We start from the raw sequence: 22,246 nt of genomic DNA, 5'->3' as shown, positions 1-22,246 counted from the left end.
ATGATTCCATATGTGTTATTTCATAGTTTTGACATCTTTATTATTATACAATGTAAAAAATAAAGAAAAACCCCTGAATGAGGTGTGTCCAAACTTTAAATATTTGTATTTTTGCTCTGCCTCCCCCCCTCCTCCTCCTCCTCACTGCTTTAATTTTCTCTTATTACTTTTACAGATCCTCGGTGAGCTCTCTGCCCAGAGTTACACACACACACACACACACACACACACACACACACACAGCATGGAGCCAGAGACTGAGTGCAAATCCCAAACAGAGTAGAAGAGACACAAAACACAAACCCTCTGACTCTCCACATAATATCAGTTTACAGAAGCGTGACAGCATTATTCATCTCTCTCTATTGTTCCCTCTGCCTTTTAAGTCAGCAGATCCTTTCTCTACTTATTGTTTATTTTGCCTGGGCAGAGGGGGACGTTGTTTCCCCGGGGGCGTTTATCAACGTGTCACCTCCCTGAGTCTGTCACCTGGAAGTGGCATTGGCACCGGGCCAAGGGGGTCTGCTTTTGATGGGCGCGCATCTCTTCTCACACACACCTCGAGCCCAGAACTCTCTCCTTCTCTTCTCCTCCTCTCCGTCTGCTATACATTCTTTTTGGTCATTAACTCACAAAATGTTATAAAAATAACAGGCAGACTGACACTGCAGTCATAATAGCGTAATCTGTGTCTCAAATGGACCATATGGCCCTGGTCAAAAGTAGTGCACTATGTAGGAAATAGGGTGCCATTTGGGACGCAACCTGAGTGTGAGCGGGCGTTTTGTCTGAGAGCAGATGAAACATGAATGATGCCTCAGTGGCGAACGATGATGATGCGGGCATGCGGCTGGCAGGGGATGGTGGGTACCCCGCGGACCTGACAGACGGTTCCCTGCTCTCTCTCCTCTGCCCACCACTGCCCAGGCAAGGGGCAGAGAGGAGTAGGACGGGCTTCATTATTTCCATCGCTGCACACGAAATATGATGGCAGAAAAAAAAATGAGAAGACAGCAATGCCCCCCCCCCAGGGGGAAACACCCCCACTCCCCCTGGGGAAACACCCCCTGCTCTAACAGTTTCTGTGCTTCTATGACATGTTCACCTGTCCCAACATAAGAAAACACTTTTAGGAGACAAACACACACAATCATATCTCAGCTGGACTGCAGTATGCATGTGCTGATATGCCAACTCATGTTCATCCAGTGTGCCAATCCTGTTGGCACTGTCGTCACTGCCCTGCCTGCCATCACTCTGCCACACCAGCAGCATGTGGCTCAGCAAAGGCTGGCATCAGAGAGAGACTTGCACACACACACACACACACGGTCACTGGTTGGGGTCTTGGCTACAGGGGCTGTGAGCGAGGTCTGTTGACGTTGTCCAATCAGCAAAGTCTGCTTTAGCCACTGCCCAATCAGAACACTTCCTTATACTGTGTGATTCTGCTGAGTATAACCAACAATGAGCAGCAGGGCTCAACCTGTGTGTGTTTGTTCTGTGCTAGTGCTGAGCTGCTAGTGTATTCAGTATGCATAGAGCAGGGGGGCGTACAGTAATGGCAGCAGCAGCAACAGCAGCATACTCCGGCCTCCTACTGCACTCAGGAATGCAGTCCCTCCCGAAGCCCTAAGAGCTCTGGAGAGAGCGCTCACTCATCAACATCTGCGTCCCAAATGCACCCTATTCCCTACATACTGCACTTTCAACCAGAGCCCTATGGGCAGATCTAAAAGTAGTGGTGCCCTGGTCAAAAGTAGTGCACTATATAGGGAATAGGGTGCCATTTAGGATGTACCCAAAGCAGAAAAATCCTATTCTTGGAGTCTGATATGGATACCCCCCCCATCCCCCAGAAACCTCTTTAGATTGTGGTATCGTTTGGAGTCAGGGTGTTTGCAAAGCCGGTAGGGGCGGTAGAGGGGATGTGTGTGCGTCAGTCAGTGAGAGAGAGAGGATTGTGTGATTCTCTCTGTGTGTGCATGCGTGGATGTGCGTGCGTGGATGTGCTCTAGACAGAGTGGATAGGGTTTTGTCCAGGCAGGCAGGCAGACAGGCAGACAGAGGTGAACGCTAAGCTTTAATGAAGCATAGCCTGGTCAGCAGTGGCTGAATGGCACGAGCCCAGAGCCTCTAAACACACTCCATACAGACTATGGTAAAGCTCCACCAGAACAATGCAATGCAGCCCAAGCGATCCCTCTTCTCTCTCTCATTCACCCTTTATCCTCCCCCTCTCTCTGCATCCTCCTCTCTCTCTCTGCATCTCAGTCAAAACAGCCATGGCCAAGGACATTTCACCCCCCCTCCCTTTCCACTCTTTACCCATTGGGTTTAATGGTCTGCCATCAGAGAGCTAATCCCCTAAAGCTGACACACACACAGCGTGAGCAGGGATTACAACGCCTAGCTACGGGATATTGAGAGGTACACACACACACACACACACACACACTAACAGAGACACCTAGGGTGTTTCTCAAAATGCATACTACCGTGCTCCAAGCACACAGTTTGGAGCTCCGGAGAGTCAGCGTATGAGTCCAAATCAAAGTATGCGAAATGGAGCATGGAGGGCACTTCTCGAATGCGTACTCCATTTGTACATATTTTGAAGCATGCATCGATGCAAGCTTCAACAGGAAGTATGCGAAGAAATATGACACAACCTCGTAAAATATTATGCAACATTTCGTGAAATCAATGGCGGCTAATATCTGAGCTAAAGTGAGAGAAAATACACTCTGACCTCGGAATTAAATGTTTCCTATTCACTAGTGGTTAGAGCGTTGGACTAGTAACCGGAAGGTTGCAAGTTCAAACCCCCGAGCTGACAAGGTACAAATCTGTCGTTCTGCCCCTAAACAAGGCAGTTAACCCACTGTTCCTAGGCCGTCATTGAAAATAAGAATTTGTTCTTAACTGACTTGCCTGGTTAAATAAAGGTAAAATAAAAAAATAAAAAAAACATCTTATATGTTTCCTGACTATAATATTTCCTGACTGAATATTTTATCTTGATATGTTAATAAATACATGCTGTGTTGATTTTGGCATGTATATCGCAAGCCCATAATAAGTCAATAGGGCTAACTGGCTAGCTACTAACGTAAACTCACGTAAACTCGTACATCGCCTTGGTCCGTACAATTGCCCTTATTTTAGCGCCCCAAAAACGTAATACTTCCAGATCAACTGTAATGTCAATACCATTGTAAATCACAATTTCTCCCCTTTCCAACAAAATAAATGACATGACCTAAACGCTGCCCGTTTCTGCATAATTCAAGCAGGCAATGAGCCCCGTCGGGTCTTTTTAAAAATGGCGGGTGGGGAAACTAAACTAATGCGTGATAGTGAGAAGGACAGATGTCGTGTGGGAAAATGGCTTTTTTCACTCGGTCTGTCCAACTTATCACCTTATCGCCCCTAAAATGTAAATAAAACACTATAAAGAGTTTATATAATGTGTCATTTTACATACCTATTTGAAGGTTTGTGTCGAATTTGAATCGGGTTTTTAGGGCGATGCTACAGTGATCTTCTTTGAGAATGATGATCGCTTGCAATGATGACGCAAAACATGACTAGGTTTTGACGTCAACACAGTCGCTACAGTCCCATTAGTTTTCTTTGTAGCCTCGTTTGAATGTTGCGGTTGCGCACATTTGTACGGAATGTGGTGAGTTTATGTTAATACTGTTAGCTAGCCAGATAGCCATGAATAATTGTTAGCTAGCTATCCATGAAGAATTAACATTACAGTTTATTGCATAATATTAGTTTTAGGTCATGTTTGCCTGTTAAACTATCTGGTTAGCTACATTATTACGATTCACATATAGCTAGCTGATAGTTATGAAGTAAAACGGTTGCTTTGTGTAGTTAAACAGGCAAAAACGGTTCAGTGAATAGGTAAGTCCATAGTAAGTCAATATGGCTACCTGGCTAGCTACCTTGCATAACATTTTAGGTCATTTTGCCTGTTTAACTAATTTCCTAACTAGATTATTACAATTTTACATATCTAGCTGATAATTATGAAGAAAAGTGTGTGCTTTGTGTATATCTTGTTTCGTCTATTGTTGCCATTGTCCTCGTCTGGAAGACGGTTCAGTGAATGGGGAGATGAAGCGTGAGGTAATACAGTAAGGGGAGTTCTTCTCAAATGTATTGTTTTATGCATTCTCCACACTCTAGTCCTCACAAGAACGTATTCAAGAGAACGTGGTCGGAGAATGCACTCGGAGCATGAGACCGTGTGGAGCACCATTGTGTGCATATTGAGAAACACCCCTAGACGCATATGGTCAGGGGAGACACACACAGGCACACACACAGCTGAGATCACTGTGCATGGCACCAGCCCCCCCCCAGTGAGATCACACAGAGTTCAGACACTGGGGCGATTCAGCTATGAAATGAAAAAAAAGGAAAACGCTGTCACTTCTGAGTTCTGACCAGCTCCAGTTCTCTCTGCTGCCTCTTCTCTTCTTTATTTCTTTCTCTCTTTCCACAATGAGGCATTCAGGGGGGAGAGACACATCCACGCCGTACATGGTTCCAAACATGTCAGAGTGAGTCTGCGGTTCAGTCATAACACAAGTCAAAGACCCATTCACTTCCCATAATCCCAGTCTCTATTCTTTTCAATGGTGTACAAAAAAAAAAAAATGTTGACAGTGACAGAAGCAAACGCCACCCACTAGAGGAGTCCTATAGAGGTTTTAGGGTCTGAAATGCTCAAAACGTTGTTGTGAGGCTTAGACATTCCACCACTTTTGCACTGGTTACCGTATTCACACTATAGGGCCGACCCGACCCGAACCTTACTGCGCGGGCTCGGATATTTCCTCTCACATCTTTATTTTAAGCGCCGTTCAAAGCAACCATGGTGGATGTGTATTTAGGACAGCCCAGTACAGCTCAGCTTGACGCAGCACTGTTTGGCTATGTAGTGTGAAAAGGGTCCAAAGGGATGATATTTATTCAGTAGCCATCGTGTAGTGTAATCACACCTGGAGTTTTACCTGACCCCGCGAATTGTCCAGGAGAAACCCTGTCCAGGTTACTGCGCCGTATGTTTCACCTTTTTGAGGAGGTCAATATTTGGAGGGTCTCGGAGTAGCAGTCAGTAGGAGGGGGAAACATGGGAAAAGAGGTTAATTCACCCCCCCTAATGTAACATTGTGCTTTGGCAATGTATCAATATGTCATTCCATTAATGCAAATTCATATTGATGTTGACTGAGCACACAGACCGCGCCAGCTCAGTCGCCTTGCCTCACGCTTCATTCGAAACGACTGAATCGGCGAAGCCCACAATGCACTCTCTGTGACAGATCGACATCCTGTTGATGTGCGATGTGACCTGTGCATGCACCCACTTTGACACTCTGCAGTACATCAGCCTTATAGCACAGGAACCAACAACCTACTCTTCGGGCCAAGGTTATATTTTTGCCTGCGTCCCAAATGGCACCCTATTCCCTATATAGTGTGTCACTTTTCAAAACAGCGGAACCATGTACGGCATAGAGTGTGTGTATGTGTCACAAAAGCAGTGCACTAAATGTGGAATAGGGGGTCATTTGGGATGCAAGCCTTTGTAAGTGGCTGTGCAGAGAAAAAAGACCTGTAAGTGACAGTGCAGAGCCTTGCCCCTTGACCGAAGGTAAGGACAAGACATCAGGGTGATGTTCATTAGGCAACAAACGAAAGAAAATTGGACTGAAACGGGGAGGGAATAACTGAACTTGTCGAATAAGAAACACTTGTTTTTGTTTCCTGATGCAAATGTTTTCTTATGGTGTGCACCAATGAATACGACCCAGGCTGGAATGGGATGGTAGAATGGTCGTGATATTAGTGGCATCGGTTTTTACTATCCCAGTGAGCCTGTAAAGCTTTGTAGGTAATGGTCTGGTTTCTCCCTCACAGAACTGGGACACAGCTCCTCTATCCACTACTGCGCAAACAGACAGACAGGCAGAGAAGCAGACATATATGTGGGAAGGTAGGTAGGTTGGTAGGCAGACAGGTAGGCCATCACCACACATACATCTAGAGCAGATAGATCTGCATGCACCACCCCCACACAGTCCTATAGCAGATAGATCTGCATGGACCACCAGCACACTGTCCTATAGCAGATAGATCTGCATGCACCACCCCCACACAGTCCTATAGCAGATAGATCTGCATGGACCACCAGCACACTGTCCTATAGCAGATAGATCTGCATGGACCACCAGCACACACTGTCCTATAGCAGATAGATCTGCATGGACCACCACCACACACTGTCCTATAGCAGATAGATCTGCATGGACCACCACCACACACTGTCCTATAGCAGATAGATCTGCATGGACCACCAGCACACACTGTCCTATAGCAGATAGATCTGCATGGACCACCAGCACACACTGTCCTATAGCAGATAGATCTGCATGGACCAACACTGCCAGTACAGACAAACATACACCTATAATCCATAGGTCAGTTCTACATGGTGGCAGGCAGGCCGTGGTGCCAGACAGACAGACAGTGGTCACTCCCCTAATTGCTTTGGGTGGGATTGAATCCCTCTCATGCTGTTGGTCTGGTTTATAAGCTTGTTTGGGTTCCCCTCTCCAAAAACACAGCTTATGTAAGGAAATGGCAGTGCTGGCATGCAATATGCAACAACAGGCCTCATTCATATTGCAAAGCAATCTGGACCTAAGGGGAATAGCTACTCTCCCCCATGTGTCACGATCTATTAGTTCTACAGATGCTAGCTTTAATTGGCAGAGTGCTTGATTTGTCGGACGGCAAGAATTCGGGAAACAAATGCCTGCTGTGATGCTGGGTCTCGGAGTAGAGGACACTGGAGCTTGGCCTTCAATGTGCAGGCATACAGAGAGGTAGACACACACACACACACACACACACACACACACACACGAGAGAAGGGTGTGGTGTATCAGGATGAGCCAGAAGCATGGTCCAGTACAGAATGTTGATGTGGCCCAGAGAGATTAGAGAGAGACACACAGTCACATAGTATCAGATGGGAACAGGATTGGCACTAGTGTAGGTGACACAGCTCTGTGACACACATGTCCTGTGGTTAAACAGCAGTGTGCATGTGTGTGTCTCTCTGTGCGTGTGTGTGTGTGTGTGACAGCGCCGTCATCAAAGAGTTAACCTTGCTGACTGCTAAAACATGACTTCCTGCGATGCAGACAAAGGCCAGGCACACACACACACAACAGCTGCATACCATAATGGCACCTTATCCCCTATATAGTGCTCTACTTTTGACTATGGCCCATGGTGCTCTGCTCAAGTGAAGTGCACCATGTAGGGAACAGGGTGCCATTGGGAAACAGCCACACCATTTAACGAACCCAGAGGACCAGTGAAGTACCTCAACAAACAGGCACATGATGAATGATTGAGCTGCCTAGAGAACAACGATTGACAAGTCAAAACATTTTCAGGAAACTAGATCCAGGATTAGTAAACAACCAACGGCATCCATCCGATCTCTTCAAGACACACATGCATGCGGGCTAACAACATTCAGACAAAAGGACGGACAGAGACCTGCGCGCGCACACACACGGGACAGTGTGTGTCTGGAGGGGGATAATTAAGTGTCTGTGAGCAGTATGAGGGTGAGGACATGCTCCTCAGTGAGGGAGACAGACTGACTCTCTCACTCTCAAGCCTCAGATAGCTTGTGACCCAATACCCCCCCATCCCACAAGTAGGTCTAATCAGAGACGTGCGACTGCTATCTCATCCCAGCCCTACTGGCAACATCACATACTATTCTTTCCTCTAAGAGACAGGGGCAGATAGAGCGAAAGGAGTGCCTTAAACCCAAAACAATATATTCTATGGCTTCTGGGCCTTCATACTTAGTGTTCCGGGGTAAAGTGTCCCCTAGGTACAGATCTAGGATCAGTTTCCCCTACCCCAATCCTAACCTTAACCATTAGTTGCCCCGAGATCACCCTACACCGCAGTCTACCGGACACGCAAAGACAAGTCGACCATCTCCTCTATGGCCAGAGCTTATCTGATCACCACGAGAGTGAAAGAGAGAATAACAAGGAAAACAAGGAAAAGTATCTTGTTGCGATTACAAATGACTGACGAGATTCATTTCAACGTGCGTCTATTGATCTGACAGCGTGAGAGTGAACCAGATGTCCTGTAGCTAGGCCGTGTAGCTGTCGGGGCGAGGAAAGATACGAGAGGAGTCAAAATGATACAAACATTTCCTGAGTTTACATTCCATCATAATTAAGCCCGCTCTGTAGCTGGTTCTCACCCATCCTCAAACATAGTCTCAACGCAAACTCTTAAGCTCCTTATGCATGTGCAGTATAAGGTGCTCCATCGTTGCCATGGCAGACCCGGGGATTCGAGCCCACGCCACGACGTACTCCGGAAGCTAGCGTGCTAGCCACTAGCCTACCCAATCCATGGTTGTGGCGGGCCAGGGGCGGCACTATTACAAGTCTCTACTGAGGAAGGCAGTAACGATGCTTACTTAGCCATCTGCTACACAAGCATTTATGGTGTGTAGCTTTATACACTACCAAAACAGTAGGTGTTCCCACAACTTCATAAGCAACCCCAAGTGGCATTCATGTGAAGAAAACTGCTCTGGGATGAGGTTTCCCCTGGTTGCAGATCTAGCTTCTCCCCTAAACCTAACCTCAACCATTTAGTGGGGAAAATGCTAAACTGACCCAAAATCAGCGTCTAGGAGCAAGTTCACCCTATACACCCAGAAATTTGGGACAGAGACCGAACAACTCGCAGATGATGACTACAGGGCTAAACGGACAAAGTGTAACCAGTCAGGCAAGTCCTCATGCCCTGACGCGGAGTGATGATGCGTCACGGAGAGGGAGCTGAGCTGGGATGACAGGAGCTTTGCTTCCAACCACCAAACCAACCATTGAGCCGCACTGGCTGACACACATTCTTAGTTCTTAAATGGCACCCTATTCCTTAGATAGGGCACTGGTAAAAAGCAGTGTACTATGGGAATCCTTTAGGTCCTGGTCAAAAGTAGTGCACTATATAGGGAATAGGGTGCCATTTAAGACATATCCGTAGCGCTGAGACTCAGACATAGATATAGATATATATACAGGGGCCCACGGCATAGAAGTAGTCTGGAACTCAGTCTGACGTGACTGGTGACCGTGGAACATGGGGTGAACTGGCAGTCACTGCTCTGTCTGCCTGTGTGTCTGTCTGACTGTTATTCCTCTGTCTGTCTGTCTCAGTCAGATGCACTGCGGTATAGAATTAAGCAATAAGGCACGAGGGGGTGTGGTATATGGAAAATATACGACGGCTAAGGGATGTTCTTTAGCACGACGCAACACGGAGTGCCTGGGTACAGCCCTTAGCCGTGGTATATTGGCCATATACCACAAACCCCCTTGGTGCCTTATTGCTATTATAAACTGGTTTCCAACGTAATTAAAGCAGTAAAAATAAATATTTTGTCATACCCGTGGTATACGGTCTGATATACCACGGCTCTCAGCCAATCAGCATTCAGGGCTTGAACCTCCCAGTTTATAATTGTTAATAACTTTCGATTCTTGCCACCAGAGACATTGATGGAGAGCTTACTGGGAGTATGTGTGTGTGTGTGTGTGTGTGTGTGTGTGTGTGTGTGTGTGTTACTCCCATATGGAGGGTACATTTAGAGGGTTTAGCAGGAGAAACCCGCAGCACCTCATCATCTCAATAACACACTAAAGAGCACTGCCTCTCTCCATCCCTCCCTTACATACTCATCCTCTACTCCCACTCACCATAATTACACTGTGAGTGCAGGGACTTCCTCTGCTCTCATCGTCCCAAATGGCACCCTATTCCCTGTTTAGTGCACTACTTTTGACCAGGGCCCATTGGGAATAGGGTGCCATTCTGGATGAAAGCACATGTTTAACACCAGCATTCTCTATTGCATGTACAGTATTGTATTTCTCCTGTCACTTCTTTCAATCTAACATTAGATTTCATGCTATCGTGGGTATATTTGATCCTATTGGCATTTTCGGGTCAAAATCGAATCAAACTTTATTTGTCACATGTGTAGACCTTACCGTGAAACGCTTTAAGAAAATATTTACCAAATAAACCAAAGTAAAAAATAATAAAAAGTAACACAATAACATAAACATTATGTACAAAAGAAGTCAAAAAATAAGTTACAAACAACGCAAACGATTGGTTACGGGCATATAAAAGGTCAGCCATCCTCTTCCGCGCCATCTTACATTCTACACTGTTTCTACTGTCTACTGTGTTATAGAGTGGTGCAGTGAAGGAGGATAAGCCCCAGTGGAGAGAGAGGAGAGTGTGTGTGTTTGTTTGGCTCTACTATCCTTGTGGGAACCAGAAGTCCTCAAGAGGATAGTTAAACAAGGAAAATTGTGACAAGTGAGGACACTTCGCCCCACAAGGAAAAACACTATTTTAGGCTTGGTGGTTAGGTTTAGGATTAGAATTAGACGTTTGGGTTAAGGAAAATAGAATTTTGATTGGGAATCAATTAAATAGTAAAACAAACATGTTTGTGGTGTAAAAGAGGAAAAGAGAACCTTTCGGAGTCCTATTGGTCGAGGTTTGGGAGAGGGTCAGCGAGAGAAAGAGGGCAGGAGAAGGAGAGAAAGAGAACAGTCTGCATACAGATGTTGTGGGAGAGCAGTGGCATTCCTCTCGGCAACCCCCTCCTCCTCCCACAGCGAGAGAGAGAACAACCCCCCCCCAGAGTGAGAGGAGAGACGAGGGCCCTGTCACCGAGTCACTGAGTCACTGAGCTCTTTTCATCAGGGGACACAGAGGGAGAAGGGAGGAGAGGAAAGGAGTGGGGAGGAGAAGAGAATAAGAAAGTAGTGGAGAGGAGAAAAGAACAGAGGAAAGGGAGGGGAGGGGGGGTCCTCGACATATGCACATCCTGCCATAGCCCCTCCTCCTACCCTTTCCCATCTCTGCTCCCAGGGAATGCAGTGAGACAGACAGACAGACAGGCAGGCAGGCAGACAGACAGGCAGACAGCAGGCAGACAGACAGACAAATGACAGACAGATGTAGAGAGAGAGAGAGAACGAGAAAGAACGATGTAGAGCGAGATGAAAGGAGAGAGGCTCACACAGTCACACCAGCCCTGACAATGTGCATGGGACAAAAACAGACTAAAGGGCATGGAAACCAGAAGAGCCGGAAGAAAAAGGGAAAATCATGTTCGACCTTTTAAGGTTTATGTGGCCTTTCCGTACATACAGATGTAGGATCTTAATTTGAGCCAGTTTGCTACAGCAGGAAAATAATCCTGCAGCAGTATTATGTGGATTATAATTAATTGGCATTTTTGAAGGAGTGTCTAGATTTTTCGTAAGCCTCAAATACACTACAAGTTTAGGATGTCCTGCCTTGCAGGAAAGTACTCCTGCAACAGGGTGATCAAATTAAGTTCCTACATCTGTACTATGGCTACTTGGAAGATGCAGCCCGTCAGTCCGGTACTCAGTCAGCCAGTCCATCCAAGTCTTGACCTGCCCATTCCCATACAGCCCTGCCAGATCAGGAAGCAAGCCAGGATCGGAAGACACAAGGGGAGAGGGTGTGTACGCTCCCAAGTGGGCACACAAGGGAAGAGGGTGTGTACACTCCCAAGTGGGCACACAAGGGAAGAGGGTGTGTACACTCCCAAGTGGGCACACAAGGGAAGAGGGTGTGTACACTCCCAAGTGGGCACACAAGGGAAGAGGGTGTGTACGCTCCCAAGTGGGCACACAAGGGAAGAGGGTGTATACACTCCCAAGTGGGCACACTCCCAAGTGGGCACACAAGGGAAGAGGGTGTGTACGCTCCCAAGTGGGCACACAAGGGAAGAGGGTGTGTACGCTCCCAAGTGGGCACACAAGGGAAGAGGGTGTGTACGCTCCCAAGTGGGCACACAAGGGGAGAGGGTGTGTACGCTCCCAAGTGGGCACACAAGGGAAGAGGGTGTGTACACTCCCAAGTGGGCACACAAGGGAAGAGGGTGTGTACGCTCCCAAGTGGGCACACAAGGGAAGAGGGTGTGTACACTCCCAAGTGGGCACACAAGGGAAGAGGGTGTGTACGCTCCCAAGTGGGCACACAAGGGGCAGGAGGGCAGCAGAGATTCCGTGTCTGATTCCCAAATGACACCCTACTCTATATATATAGTGCACTACTTTCGACCTAGAGGCCTATGTGGCAGCTCTGTATAGTCTCTGGTCAAAAGTAGTGCATTATATAGTGATACTAGGATGTCTTTTGAGATTTGGCATTTGGTCCGGCATGGCACTGTGCCCAGGCATCCTCTAGGAGTCGTCTGGGCATAGGGCAGGTTGAACACAGCAGGTAGGCTTGGCCTCTAGATGACTGACAGCTGTCATCTAGTTACCGTTTACAGATCGTGATGACGGAGGAGGACTTAGTCCAAACAATGACAATCTGGTACTAGCACACACACTATGTCCGCCCTCCCGGGAACACACGAACACCCACTCCCCTCACACACCACCCTCCACACACTTCCCCATTAGGCACCATAGAGAGATTGACCTGCCTCTCTTGCCTGCAGAGGATATTGTGTGCATTTACTAGGCACTCAAACCAACACACACTAAACATCTTTGTCAGCCTGAGCTAACCCAGAGAACGACCAATGTTTTGGAGCTGCACAGGCCACAGGGCAGGACTGAGAAACACACAGAGAGGAAAAATAGAGGGGAAAGCCAACGTGAGATGGGCAGCGCCAATAGGAGAAGAGAGAGAGAGAGACAGGTGAAGAGGTGCCAATAGGAGAAGAGAGAGAGAGACAGGTGAAGAGGTGCCAAGAGGGGAAGAGAGAGAGAGATGAAGAAGTGCCAAGAGAAGAAGAGAGAGATGGGAGAGCGAGAGCGATGAAGAGCGAGAGAGCTCTTCATCACTCTCTCTCGCTCTCTTCATCTCTCTCTCTTCCCCTCTTGGCACCTCTTCATCTCGCTCTCTCTCTTCTTGGCACCTCTTCACCTCTCTCTCCCCCACGTGGATCCATTTCATTTCAGAAAGCCATATGACACCCACCATCTCAGAATGATCTGAAATACTTTGGAGTTTTTTACCCCCTTTTTCTCCCCAATTTCATGGTATCCAATTGGTAGTTACAGTCTTATCTCGTCGCTGCAACTCCCGAAGGTCGAGAGCCGTGCGTCCTCCAAAACACAACCCAACCACAGCCCCACTGCTTCTTGACACAATGTCCACTTAACCTGGAAGCCAGCCGCACCAATATGTCAGAGGAAACACCCTGTACACCTGGCGACTGTGTCAGAGTGCACTGCGCCCGGCCCATCACAGGAGTGCACGATGGGACAAGGACATCCCTGCCGGCCTAACCCTCCCCTAACCCAGACGACGCTGTGCCAATTGTGCTCTGTAATTGTGCTCTCTCTCCAGGTCGCGGCCGGCTGCAACAGAACCTGGACTCAAACCCAGAATCTATAGTGGCACAGCTAGCACAGCGATGCAGTGCCTTAAACTACTGCGCCACTCGGGAGGCCCCTGAAATCATTTCTGTAGTTAGAGCTATATAAGACTGGCAATTCCTTCACCATTATTTTGTTGAAATATAATTTGTGCCCTGAGAAATTAAGTTAATTGATTGCACCCAAATGGACCTTTTTTAAGTTTATAGGATTCATTGAATATTTAATAAATATAGTACCTAACACTCAATATGGAACAAACATTTCTTTAACAATAAGGAATCCAAAGAAATTGTCAAAAGCCCCCCATGGAGGATGGGCTCATTGTAATGGCTGGAATGGAGTGTATGGAACGGTATCATATACATCAAACATATGGGAACCCCGTTTCAATCCATTCCCACCATTATAATGAGCCCGTCCTCCTATAGCTCCTCCCACCAGCCTCCACTGGAGTATACAGTATAAGTTCTATGTGTCTGACAAGTAGTATGGAGCTGTGGCTTGGAGTATTGTTTCTTCGTCCTATGTTTTGTCTTCTCAGTGAATTTGGTGATGGTTTTTAACCCCTGTTCAGAGAAATGAGTCGCTAGGTTTATGGGAATTGAAGTTGCTAGGTTTATGTCCCATTCCACATCCTGATTTTACCAGTTTCTGACCACTAGATGGTACTGTTTCTACTATTAGGGGATATTTATTTGAAAGAATCCCACTCCCCTCAATGGTAAAAGGATAGTTCACCCAAATTACATATTGGTTTCCTTATCCTGTAAGCAGTATATGGACAAGGTATGACAGCAACCTATGCTTTGGTTTTGTTTACCTGGCCACTGTTTAAAATGCTAACTTTTTTGCATGTTTTTTTTTTTTTACCTTTATTTAACTAGGCAAGTGAGTTAAGAACTCATTCTTATTTTCAATGACAGCCTAGGAACTGTGGGTTAACTGCCTTGTTCAGGGGCAGAACAACAGATTTTTACCTTGTCAGCTCAGGGATTCGATCTAGAAACCTTTTGGTTACTAGTCCAACGCTCTACCCACTAGGCTACTTACCACCCCATGTGTAGCACAAATCCAATGCAAGTGAATGGTACCTATTTGAAACAGTGGAAAACAAAGCCAACGCATGGATTGCTGTCATATCATGTCCATAGGCTGCTTACAGGGTAAGGAAACCATCTTTCACTCTAATATTGAGGGGGGGGGGGGGGGGGGGGTCTTAAAAATACAATACATAATCACCTGGAACAGCACCATCTAGTGGTCACAACCTGGTAATATCAGGATGTAAATTGAGACATAAACCTAACAACTTCCATGACTAATTTCTCTGAACAGGGGATACTACTTGTCAGACACAGAACCAGTTTTCAGTTTATCTTTCATAGAGATCAAATTATATTTCAACAGAATGATGTTGCGGGAATGCCAAATCTTATCTGTTTCTGATAGAAACAATTTCAGAACAATCTGAGATGGTAGGTATCAAAATCCTCATTCTTGTTCTTTTCGAGGTAGGTAGAAGATCTGGAAAAGAGAGAGCGAGAGAGCGAGAGACTTGCCTGTCAGACAGCTCAAAGAGAAAGACTCCAACTGAGGACTCCAACATTGTGTGCCTTTGCCATCTCCGTGGACAAGCTCAAGAGCTCTTGACATTGCAGTTCGATCTGATATCAAGCAAGGGGCGGGAAAATGTCACATTTAATTACAAATAATAGAAGTGTTCGACTGTTATTATAGTATGCCAACGCCATTGTGTATCAGCAACACATTCTATCTTCCACTATGTGGTCAGGGCGCTTGAAGTACATGAGAGGCTGGCTGTCATCAAATCAAAGTATATTGGTCGCGTACACAGTTTAGCAGATGTTATAGCAGGTGCAGCAAAATGTGTGTGTTACTAGCTACTACTGGCTTCTAGGTTACAGGGTTTAGGTCCATTAACATTGTAGACAGTCAATCCAGGAAGTGATTTGAATTTCAAATGCAAAAATGGCTTGATTGAGAAGTCCCTAGGAAATTGTATAGAATTTCAGTTTACTTCCTAAAACTGACTTCAATTCCAATGGACACTAATCCTGGCTGGGCGGTTCCCTCCATAGAATTACATAGAGGTCCTATATTAATTTGTTCTATATGTTCCACTCCCCCATATAAATACAATCTAGATAATATTTCTATGCCTTCCCTCCCCCCCTGTTCTCAGGGCTGATGAGAAAGTGAAGCTGATCAGCCTCAGGAGGCACAGGACCCAGCAGGCCCTATGGGGAAAGATGGAGGGTGACTCTGACCTTTATCTTAGTTCATCTGCAGGGAAACGAGTCACTAGGGATGTACATCTTTACCTTTCAAGACAATTTGATATGTATCTAGATACATAGGTTCTGATATGATACAGGAACAATACGTTTTAGTTTGGAATTTAGTTTGAAACGATTCGGTGCAATTCGGTTTGATTAGAGAAAGAAATCAATGCGATTTGGTTCAATGCACTCACATTTGTTGCATAAACACATTTATTTCCCATTCTAAATTCAAATCTGCTGCCGATATAGCTAATGAGTTGGGCCTCTTTGGGCTGGATCTGTCTGAGCTGACGTGTGTGTGTGTGCGTGTGTAAATGATGTATGTCTATGGGGTATACTATGTAGGCACCTGATGTGAGCCATAAGGGAGACTAAGCATCTATCACGCCACTACCACTATCAGATTAGGGGGGACAAAGTAGCCTAAATCCAACCCCACTTTGGTTCTGAAATCACCATTACCCACTAATTAACTTCTCAAATTTGCAGATTGTGTTTGAGCTAGTAATGCATCAATATTTATGGTTTACAACTCAACTCAACCATCTAGTTTGCTGACGACATAACAGTGGTAGGCCCGATTAACAACACTGAATCTACAGCTTAAAGCAGGAATCATCAACTAGATTCAGCCGCGGGTTGATTTCCTCTTTAGCGGATGGTCAGGGGTCCGAAACATAATTGCAAATAATTTGTAGACTGCAAATTGACGGTAAGAAGCCCAAACAGATATAATATTTGACTAAAACAATCATTTCAAAAACGGCTGACATTTGTATACGATCACATATATACCGTGTCTCTATTATGAGCGGGAATGCCTTGGAGCTGATATGCTGGTGTTTTTACAGTCTTATGTCCAACAATTCAATAGAAAGCCACACGCGGGCCAAAGTTGGAGAACCCTGGTCTACAGGGAGGAAGTGAGAGCCCTGGGGGAATGGTGGTAGGAAAATAACCTCTCCCTTACCGTCAACAAAACAAAGGAGCTGATCGTGGATTACAGGAGACAGCAGAGAGAGCACGCCCCCTATCCCCATCGACGGGGCCGCAGTGGAGAGGGTCAAAAGCTTCAAGTTCCTCGACGTGCACATCACCGAGGACCTGAAATGATCCCTTCACGTCGACAGAGTGCTAAAGAAAGCGCAAAAGAGCGCCTCTTCAACCTCAGGAAGCTGAAGAAATGTGGTGCATCACCGCCTGGTGCAGCAACTGCACAGCCCGCAAACGCAGGGCTCTCCAGAGTGTGGTGCGGTCATCACCGGGGGCACACTGCCTGCCCTCCATGACATCCACAACACCCGGTGTCACAGGATGGCCAAGATGATCATCAAGGACGTCAGCCACATGAGCTAAGGCCTGTTCCTTCTAGTTGGCGGAGACAGTACAGGTGCATCAAAGCTGGGACCGAGGCTGAAAAACAGCTTTTAAAATCGGCAGTCCATTAGTGTTTTAAAAAGTCATTACTAGCCGGCCTCCGCCCGGTACCCGGCCCTGAAATACAGACAACACACCTGTTCTATTGATATACTGTCTATACATACACATATACAGTACCAGTCGAAAGTTTGGACTAGAGGTCGACCGATTAAATCGGAATGGCCGATTAATTAGGGCCGATTTCAAGTTTTCCTAACAATCGGAAATCGGTCATTTTGGACGCCGATTTTGCAAATGTTTTAAATATTTTTTTTACACCTTTATTTAATCTTTATTTAACTAGGCAAGTCAGTTAAGAACACATTCTTATTTTCAATGACGGCCTAGGAACGGTTGGGTTAACTGCCTTGTTCAGGGGCAGAATGACAGATTTTTACCTTGTCAGCTCAGGGATTCAATCTTGCAACCTTACGGTTAACTAGTCCAACACTCTAACCACCTTTCTCACGAGGAGCCCGCCTGTTACACGAATGCAGTAAGAAGCCTAGGTAAGTTGCTAGCAAGCATTAAACTTAATCAATCATAATCACTAGTTATAACTACACATGGTTGATGATATTACTAGTTTATCTAGCGTGTCCTGCGTAGCATATAATCGATGCAGTGCGTATTTGCGAAAAAGGACTGTCGTTGCTCCAACGTGTACTTAACCATAAACACCAATGCCTTTCTTAAAATAAATACACAGAAGTATATATTTTTAAACCTGCATATTTAGCTAAAAGAAATCCAGGTTAGCAGGCAATATTAACTAGGTGAAATTGTGTCACTTCTCTTGCGTTCATTGCACGCAGAGTCAGGGTATAATGCAACAGTTTGAGCAGCCTGGCTCATTGCAAACTAATTTGCCAGAATTTTACGTAATTCTGAAATAACATTGAAGGTTGTGCAATGTAACAGGAATATTTAGACTGATGGATGCCACCTCTTAGATAAAATACGGAACGGTTCCGTATTTCACTGAAAGAATAAACGTCTTGTTTTCGAGATGATAGTTTCCGGCCATATTAATGACCTAACGCTCACATTTCTGTGTGTTATTATGTTATAATTAAGTCTATGATTTGATAGAGCAGTCTGACTGAGTGATGGTAGGCACCAGCAGGCTCATAAGCATTCATTCAAACAGCACTTTCGTGCATTTTACCAGTTGCTCTGCTGTTTGACTTCAAGCCTATCAACTCCCGAGATTAGGTTGGTGTAACGATGTGATGTGAAATGTTTAGCTAGTTAGCGGGGTGCGCGCTCATAGCGTTTCAAACGTCACTCGCTCTGAGACTTGGAGTAGTTGTTCCCCTTGCTCTGCTTGGGTAACGCTGCTTCGAAGGTGGCTGTTGTCGATGTGTTCCTGGTTCGAACCCAGGTAGGAGCGAGGAGAGGGACGGAAGCTATACTGTTACACTGGCAATACTAAAGTGCCTATAAGAACATCCAATAGTCAAAGGTATATGAAATACAAATGGTAGAGAGAGAAATAGTCCTATAATTCCTATAATAACTACAACCTAAAACTTCTTACCTGGGAATATTGAAGACATATGTTAAAAGGAACCACCAGCTTTCATATGTTCTCATGTTCTGAGCAAGGAACTTAAACGTTAGCTTTCTTACATGGCACATATTGCACTTTTACTTTCTTCCCCAACACTTTGTTTTTGCATTATTTAAACCAAATTGAACATGTTTCATTATTTATTTGAGGCTAAATTGATTTTATTGATGTATTAAGTTAAAATAAGTGTTCATTCAGTATTGTTGTAATTGTCATTATTACAAATTAATTTTAAAAATCGGCCGATTAATCTGTATCGGCTTTTAATGTCCTCCAATAATCGGTATCAGCGTTGAAAAATCATAATCGGTCAACCTCTAGTTTGGACACACCGAATCATTCAAGGGTTGTTCTTTATTTTTTTCTACATTGTAGAATAATAGTGAAGACATCAACACTATGAAATAACACATACGGAATCATATCGTAACCCCCCAAAAAATCATATCGTAACCCCAAATATATTTGATATTCTTCAAAGTAGTCACCCTTTGCCTTGATGACAGCTTTGCACACCCTTGACATTCAACCAGCTTCATGAGGTAGTCACCTGGAATGCATTTCAATTAACAGGTTAAAAGTGAATTTGTGTGAGCGAGCGGTTTGCTGATGTGAACAGAGTGCCCTGTGGTGGGGTTATGGTATGGGCAGGCATAAGCTACGGACAACAAACACAATTGCATTTTATCGATGGCAATTTGAACGTACAGAGATCCTGAGACCCATTGTTGTGCCATTCATCCACTACCCTCACCTCATGTATCAGCATGATAATGCACGGCCCCGTGTTGCAAGGATCTGTACACAATTCCTGGAAGCTGAAAATATCCCAGTTCTTCCATGGCATGAATACTCAGACATGACACCCATCGAGCATGTTTGGGATGCTCTGGGTGGACGTGTACGACAGTGTGTTCCAGTTCCCAACCATATCCAGCAACTTTGGCCATTGAAGAGGAGTGGGACAGTGGCGGTCGGTGTCATTTAAGATGAGGGACGATGATCTCTCCCCCCCCACCCCATCATGAGGTCGCTACAACATAGCCTACGAATTAAAGTTTACAACAAAAGGTGCACAGGTTGTGAGACAAATTTGAGTAATCATGGTGACAGACAGTGACACATTCAATATCACCTTGCCCACTCTTGCCTGCATCTAGCTAATCTAGGATGTAATCATTAGTCCAACAGTTGCAAACAAGAATTTCTATTGGACAAATTCAGGTATGTTCATCCCCATTTTGTTCCGTCTGCTTAACTTTAAGAAATGTTTTTAAACAGAATCGACGGAACGAATTACAGCCTTGATCACCTGTAAACACAGTTCACGTTGCTAGCAGTCACATCCAGACAGCATAATCCCTTTGCTCATTGTATATTCCTTCCTCGCAACTACACGCTCCCCTCCTTTCACCTTTGCTTGTGGACTGTGACCAGGCAAAAAAAATAATTTTCAAGCCAAACCTTCATGCCATAACCACTATCCGCTACACACAGCCTACATTGTTGTCACCATATTTACTAATGTCATAGTCAACATAGCTACTAGAACTCGTTAGCAAACAATCATGTAGTCATGCAAGTACAGTAAGCAGTTTAGCAGTTACACCGGCCGGCCGCATTGGCAATAACTTAATCAAACCAAAAGCTTGCCTTGACTTGGAAGAGTTCCGGTGATGGATAGCCATGGCCAACTAGCTAACATAGCATCCTTCTCTGTTTGATTAGGCTAAACTAGCTTGCTGCGTTCGCTAGCTAAGTAAGTGCAAGTGAACAAAAAATATAACAAAATATTCCCCTCTCTCTCTTCTCCTTCATATTTGAAGAAATTAATCTGTTCAAAACTGTTAAACAATTGATATTCTCTTTGAGTCAACTGCTCACCACATTTTATGCACTGCAGTGCTAGCTAGCTGTAGCTTATGCTTTCAGTACTAGATTCATTCTCCGTTCCTTTGATTGGGTGGACAACATGTCAGTTCATGCTGCAAGAGCTCTATTAGATTGGAGGACGTCCTTCGGAAGTTGTCATAATAATAATAATTACTGTGTAAGTCTACGGAAGGGGTGATTTACCATGAGCCTCCTAGGTTTTGCATTGACGTCAATGTACCCAGAGGAGAATGGAAACTAGCTGTCCTCTGACTACACCATTGTGCTACCCCAGAGTGTGAGGCTACTGTTGACATTCATAAATACATTTTGGAGTGAAATATTCATGTATTTAATAGTTTTAGATTCGTTTCTAACTTTCAATATTTCACTATTTTAATTTTTATGAAAATCACTGAGGATGGTCCTCCCCTTCCTCCTCTGAGGAGCCTCCACTGGTAGGTACAACACACACATCTTCCAGAGCCAATGTATCTTAATTAAAATGCCAATCCATCCGAAATGTGTGAATGGGTGGGGTAAAATAAGCTACGTTGTCTCACCCCATCGCACCGCTGTTTTTTTTTTCTTTACACACACACAAACTGGGCTGATGTTACTACGGCTTACGTCATTCAGCATCCTCGGCTCAAGGCAGGAGGGCATTTCCCGCGGAAAGCCAAGGACTAGGCTACAACCAGGACCGTTATTTATTTATTTCAACGAGGCAGCATGGAAAATACCGAAAATCACTAGAGAATAGGCGGCTGCTTCGATTTAAGCAGCAAATCTCTAAACGAGTAAAACCGTGAGGTGGGTAACGTTATTAAGGATAAGCATTCACAAACCTCGACCCATGTCCTCATCAAATGCAACATTGTAGCCCATTTAAAGAAATCATTTTACACGAATGCAACATTGTCTCTTGCAGCATCAAGACAAACTTCCCTTCGCTGCAAACATGCAGGCATATCACAGTTGATATCACAATTCAAATGTACCAGCTGTGTTCATTAAACCCAAATCGCGTCAACACAATTCTGAACGTCGGGGTCAGGGTGCAAATGGTGCGGCTCGCATCTCCAACAGTCAATTCACAATCAATGGGTGGCTCTAGGCTGTATAGCGTCACTGTAGGGTACAGGGGGGAACCCTACACATCGAGCGCTATAATATAGGCCTACTCAGCATTACTGAAGAAGGTGCAGTCGTAACCTTTGTTTTTCCCCATCGACTCACCGTCATTGCCGAATGTCTGACAGCATTGGATGCCGTCTGCCTTATCTCCGCCGCACTCCCGGGCTTGAGCAGGTTCTTCGTGAATCTCCGGGTCGATTCCGCTGCCATTTCAGAACGGCCCACACTATTCCTCTGGTTCAAGTGGCGCCGTTCAACGCGTTCGTCTATTGTAAATCCACTGTATACGCCAGCGACGGCTCTGCTCGCCTGCTTGTCTCGCTGCTGCGCCTACTAGGCTACCAGTACTACACAGCAGCCCTGCTTGCGTAGGCTACAGATGCCTATTCAGCGAGATTCTACTAATTCCC

The 22,246-nt window shown here is 45.4% G+C and overlaps 1 protein-coding gene across 2 annotated transcripts in view; it reads right to left on the bottom strand.

Moving 5' to 3' along the window:
• LOC115137144 (dedicator of cytokinesis protein 10-like) overlaps positions 1 to 22,246 on the bottom strand; it is a 179,486-nt gene extending 157,240 nt beyond the window's left edge. For both annotated transcript variants that reach the window (XM_065024655.1, XM_065024656.1), the window contains exon 1: positions 21,939 to 22,246. In XM_065024655.1, the coding sequence (XP_064880727.1) occupies positions 21,939 to 22,046 (108 nt within the window). In that variant the 5' untranslated portion in view covers positions 22,047 to 22,246. The remainder of the gene's footprint in view (positions 1 to 21,938) is intronic.

Source organism: Oncorhynchus nerka, linkage group LG11 (assembly GCF_034236695.1).
Source record: "Oncorhynchus nerka isolate Pitt River linkage group LG11, Oner_Uvic_2.0, whole genome shotgun sequence".
Lineage (NCBI taxonomy): Eukaryota > Metazoa > Chordata > Actinopteri > Salmoniformes > Salmonidae > Oncorhynchus > Oncorhynchus nerka.
This window is presented reverse-complemented; position numbering and strand designations above follow the sequence as displayed.